At 34.4% G+C, this 5,539-nt stretch overlaps 1 protein-coding gene across 1 annotated transcript; it reads right to left on the bottom strand.

The window, feature by feature from the left end:
* Positions 1 to 1,434: 1,434 nt before the first annotated feature.
* LOC107133742 (olfactory receptor 2B6-like) lies at positions 1,435 to 2,424 on the bottom strand. Its single transcript, XM_015475954.1, has one exon. It carries the CDS (start codon positions 2,422 to 2,424, stop codon positions 1,435 to 1,437), a length of 990 nt encoding a protein of 329 aa, XP_015331440.1.
* Positions 2,425 to 5,539: the final 3,115 nt, after the last annotated feature.

The following is a 5,539-nucleotide window of genomic DNA, read 5'->3' as shown; positions in this document are numbered from 1 at the left end:
AAGCTGTCCAATCAAAGGTGGGCAAATCCCAAGTTACTTAGTTTTATTTGGTTGGGATATTTTCCATCTTAAGTCTTTTGAGCACTGTTTACTGTCCAAAGGATCCCACTATTTTTTCTTCCAGAGTATGTTCTATTTGTTTTGGCCATGGCCTCATTTTTGTATAATAACACAACACTTTATTGTGTATGTGAGCACAAGATTGACTAAGGTTTATGGCAAAATAAGTTGTATTTAAAATTATGATCACTATTTTTAAAAATGAATTTCTTTTTCCATTGTTTAATTTATATGGTCTGGATCTAATTGTCTCTTGATTTCATTTGCCTCTGGGCAAATGAAATTATATCACCTTTAGGGTGATATAATTATACATAGAATGTCAAGGCATGACTAAATATTATGACACATGATTAAAATTGACTCTGAATAATAGTTGCTTGTTTTTTTTTTAAAGATGGGATCATTTCTGATTTACTTGAGAGTCAATGATCAATTTAACAATTTAATTTAAAACATATACTAAATATATTTTCTAAACTCCTAATCATTTTTTTTCTCTAAATATTTTACCACTTCCTTCCCTGAAATTAGATTAATTTGTATTTAGTGTTTAGGGAAAAAAGACATTGACTTGGTGAAATTCAATATTGTATGACAGATACAATGGTCTCCTTTTATCTGTGGTTTCAGTTTCTCAAGGTCAACTATTATCCAACAATATTAAATGAAAAATTTCAGAAATAAACAATTTATGCATTTTAAATTGGGCATCAATCTGAGTAGCATGTCAGAATGTTGTACCATTCTAGTCTATTTTTTATAGTCATGAATCATACCTTTGTCCAGTATATTCACACAGTGTATGTACCCACCCATTTTGTTGCTTTGTAACCCTCTTGGTTACCAGATCAACTCTCATTATATGTCAATGCCTGTGTTCAAGAAACTCTTATTTTACTAATGATCTCAAAGTGCAAAAATAGTGATGCTGATCACTCACATATGACAAAGAAAAGCTGAAAAGCATTTCTCTTAAAAGATGAAAGTTCTCTTCTTAATAAGGGGAGAAAAAAATCATATGATGAATTTGCTAAGATGTTTTGTAAGAATGAATCTTCTATTCATGAAATTATGAAAAGTTTTGCCATTATACCTCAAAATTGCAAACATTTTGTTCACAGTATGTGAGCCCATTTAAATCACAGGTTTCAGTATTATCTACAATTTCAAGCACCCCCAGGGTTCTTGGAATATATTCTCCACAGATTGGGGTGGGGGAGGTATCTACATATTGTCCAAAGAAGGTAAATGTCTATGTAGATTTAACCAAAAGTTGATCATTCTTTTCTTGGTCCTGTTCCTCTTATGAATTTTGTGCCACTTGATACATGGTTCCCACATCAACTTGATGTCCAACATGTTCTTTGAAAGTCAAATACATCCATTCTTACTTCTTAGGTTTTTTTTTTCCAGAGATCCTCTTTTCTTGACCCAAAACTCCTTAGTCAATGCTCTTCTTAGGGCAGCTTTCACATCCTTGTTCCTCAATGTATAGATAAAAGGGTTGAGGGTGGGTGTGACAATACCATAGAAGAGAGCCATGATCTTACCCCTGTCCCGAGAGTAACTAGAGGGAGGCTGGACATACATGCTGATGGCTGTAAAATAGAACATGGATACCACAAGCAAATGTGAAGCACAGGTATTAAAGGCATTCCAACGACTTTCAGCAGAGCGGATTTTCATCACTGCCTGAGCAATGAACACATAAGTGCCCAGGATGAGGGTGAGTGGTACCAGGAGTAGCAAAGCCCCTAGAACATTGAGTTCAGCGTCATTCACACTAGTATCAGTACAGGCTAGTTTCAGAAGGGCAGGAACTTCACAGAAGAAATGGTCCACCACCCTCTGTCCACATCTTGGGGCCACCACTGTGAGTGTAGATTGTACAAGGGAGTTAGCAAAACCACTGATCCAGGTCCCAGCAGCCATATGGGTACATCGTCTCTGATTCATGATGATTGGATAGTGAAGGGGCTTGCAAATGGCAGCATAACGATCGAAGGCCATTATGGCCAGAAGAATGCATTCAGTGGAACCCAAGGCCAAAAAAATATAGAGTTGGGCAATACAACCCCCATAGCTAATAGTCTTCTCTGGTCCCCAAAGGTTGACTAGCATCTGTGGGATGGTGCTGGTGGTATAGCAGAGATCCAGAAGTGACAGATTTGAGACAAAAAAGTACATGGGACTGTCGAGCTGGGGATCTAGGCGGGAAACTAGGATAATGGAGATATTTCCAAATAGAGAAAAGATGTAGGCCACCAGAAAGATTATGAAGAGTGGTGTCTCTAGCCAGGGTCGGTCTGAAAATCCCAATAAGATGAAATCATCTAGGAAGCTCTGATTATTGATCCACATATTAGCATTGATAGGTGAAATTCCAGCTGAGACCTCTACATATCCTCTGTTAGGAATGGGTATCAATGGTAAGAGGAAGCGACTGAGAATTGGTACCCAGAGATGTCGAAAGAAAACTCTCATTTTTTTCCTCTAATTTGTATACATACTTCAATGACAAAAATGCATCTGTATTCTGATTATGGTAAAATGTTGAGTCAACATTGTCATTTCAATTGTAATAGTGAAGGATTGCTGAGACAAGAGCAAATAATACACCATCAATGTAGTTGGCAAATGTTGCTTATTTAATAGGTTAATTCCTCCCTTCTTTTGGATTTTGATATCTTCCCTTCTAAAAAGTTGGAATAGTACTACTACCATCAACTCCACATATCATGGATATTTAGTGGTGATGACAGAGTACAGGAATGAACAAATTAAGAAAAGGCAGAACTTCCAGGTTGAAAAAAGGACAGCAGGAAGAAGGCAGATAAATCTGCAGCTGAGGCAGAGCTGACGTGTTCATCTTCATCACACTGAGCCTGGTTAGAGGCATCATGGGGACTTACTTTAGTCCTTCATAAAATCTGCATGATGATGGCGTATCAGCACTCTTTTACCCCTTCCAAGATTTATATTAGGTCCTTTTAGAAATTTAAAATATAGAGGTAGAAAATAAAACATTCAGGCAAGCTAACACATAAACAATCGGGACTTAAAAATCTGCTTGCTCTGATGATACTATTTTAAAATTATCTGGAAAATTTGGGTGGAATTTTAATCTCTGATAAAAATTACCAGAAATAATTTAAAGTAGGAATATTCCTGAAATATGTGGCTATATATGAATTTCCAATTGCTCAGGATTATGACCAGCATATACACATTTAAAATTTTCTCCACTCTTTCTACCATTTGAGTTGCATTGTTCCTGCTCTTCTCTCATACAAATCATGTAATTCCTTCAGAATTTCTGAAAGATAACTATAATGGGAATCAAAATACATGCATATAAATTCTATCATACTTTCATGACAATTGGATGTGAATTTGCTTTGTAAGTGAAAGAAAAATCTATACAGTATGATACATAATACAAAGAGAATAAACAGCAGCAGCAATAGTAACACAACTACTTGCATGGTAAAATTACATAGGAACGACTTAGAAATTTCCTGTGATCCTCTGTGGAAAATTATTTTCTTGAGATTTTTCCTTTTTATAACTCTATCATTTCTTGCTATGACACTCTTCATTTCATAATGGTCTCATCCAATTCCTTTCTTATCCCCCAATTTCTCAACCTGGGGCTGCAAGTCTTAAAAATGTTGCCTTAGAAATATAACAATATGTTGTATATATAATAATTAATATGTTGTATTCCCAAAGAAATGGGACAGATAGCACTGTCACTGGATTAGATAATTATTATAGAAATAGATTTTGATATGCAGTTGTGAAATAATTTTGTCCTTATACTTTTAGAATAAGTTTTGCCTTATCTATCATGGTCAGAGGAAGACTTCTGTGTTGCAGAATTATTTATAGAAGGATATCCCTTAATCAGCACTCAAGTAATTCCTTACCTAATTAGAATTTTAAAAAGGACAATTGTGAATTATTCCCTTTGTCTTATCTGGATTTCTTTCTTGCTAAACTCTTTCAGTATATCATTCTTCAATTACCTGTAGTCAGATAATGTTTTTCTAAACCTGAAGAAAGCTAAGTTTCTTCTACTATATTTTTAAAAAAATGCTATATCATTTTCACAATGTTCATATTTTCCTGCCACCCTTGTCTAAAAAGCCATAGATATGTGTTCCTATATCTGAGGTAAGCTTGCATTTTTGTGAGAAAATCAAATTAAATGCTTCACTCAAGAGGAACACTTAAGGTCTGGGGATGTGGCTCAAGCGGTAGAGCGCTTGCCTGGTATGCATGCGGCCTGGGTTCGATCCTCAGCACCACATACAAACAAAGATGTTATGTCCGCTGAAAACTAAAAAATAAATATTAAAATTCTCTCTCTCTCTCACTCTCTCTTTTAAAAAAAGGAATACTTAAGTTATTAGAGGGGAATATATAGCACATTTCTTTGACTTTCTGAATAGTAGATACATGCCTAAATAGTAGAGATTTATAGGCACATGCGGTAAAATGAGCAAGGATAAAATATACTCAGAAAAATTGGATAAGAAAAATAATGAGAGAAAAAGATAAAAATATAAATGCAGCAATATTCTGTCTAACAATAGAAGACACTTAGGTTAAGTATCTGCTGAATATGTGAGTATAAAAAGAAATAGAAGAAAATGGGAAATAAAGATTAAAGGTGTAAGACTAATTTAGGTAATTCAGTTTATTTTCCCAGAAAAGACTGTGGGGAGTTCTTGCCTTTCTGGCTGAATAAGAAAATTACAGGGATTAGAGCTTAATTTACCTAAATAGGAAGTAAAAAAATATGCTTTTGATTCTCATGAGGGTGAGTAACTGGAGCCAGGAGACAGAAGTATCTATGGGCCTTAAGAAAATGGGGTGTGCAAAGAAAAGAAGGGAGAAGAAGGAAAATGTATCTGATCATAAAGCTTAAGAAATCATGGAGCTCCTTACTTTGGAGGTGTACATTTCTAATACAGTCTTTCTTAACTTCATAAGCATTATTCTGATATAATGTGTTAATAAGATAAAATAGGAACAATAATTAGGTGTTCATTCTACCTCTAACCCAGTTTACATATTTGCTATGGTTTTAAATCCATGCTGTCTGTTGGATTCCCTTATTCTAAATTGTCATAGATTTAAACAATCTTTGGTTTGTCTGAATGATAGGTGTTTCAGAGCTAAATCAGTTTCTACACAAAATCAATGTTATAGTATCTACAATTTTATAATGCAAATAGCAATTTCAATATTAAAAAGTGGTAGAAAGATATACCTAAAATATTTAAGAGGTAAATAACATAAATAGTGACACATGTATTTTCCCATAGTTGTCCTCATAAAAAGATATTGTATCAGAAGGATTTGCAAATACCAAACTGTTGATGTCAAATTTTCCACTAGCCTAAATTGTAATCAATTTTATACATATATACAATACTCCTTATAGTATATCCATTTGGTTCCCTTAATA

The sequence above is a fragment of the Marmota marmota genome, unplaced genomic scaffold, assembly GCF_001458135.2.
Source record: "Marmota marmota marmota unplaced genomic scaffold, marMar, whole genome shotgun sequence".
NCBI classification, from domain to species: Eukaryota; Metazoa; Chordata; class Mammalia; order Rodentia; family Sciuridae; genus Marmota; species Marmota marmota.
The sequence above is the reverse complement of the archived record's forward strand: the minus strand, read 5'-3'. Positions and strand labels throughout refer to the sequence as shown.

What these genes read in the sequence shown, in the direction of transcription:
- LOC107133742 (XM_015475954.1), bottom strand. Translation starts at nt 2,424, where the DNA reads ATGTGGATCAATAATCAGAGCTTCCTAGATGATTTCATCTTATTGGGA.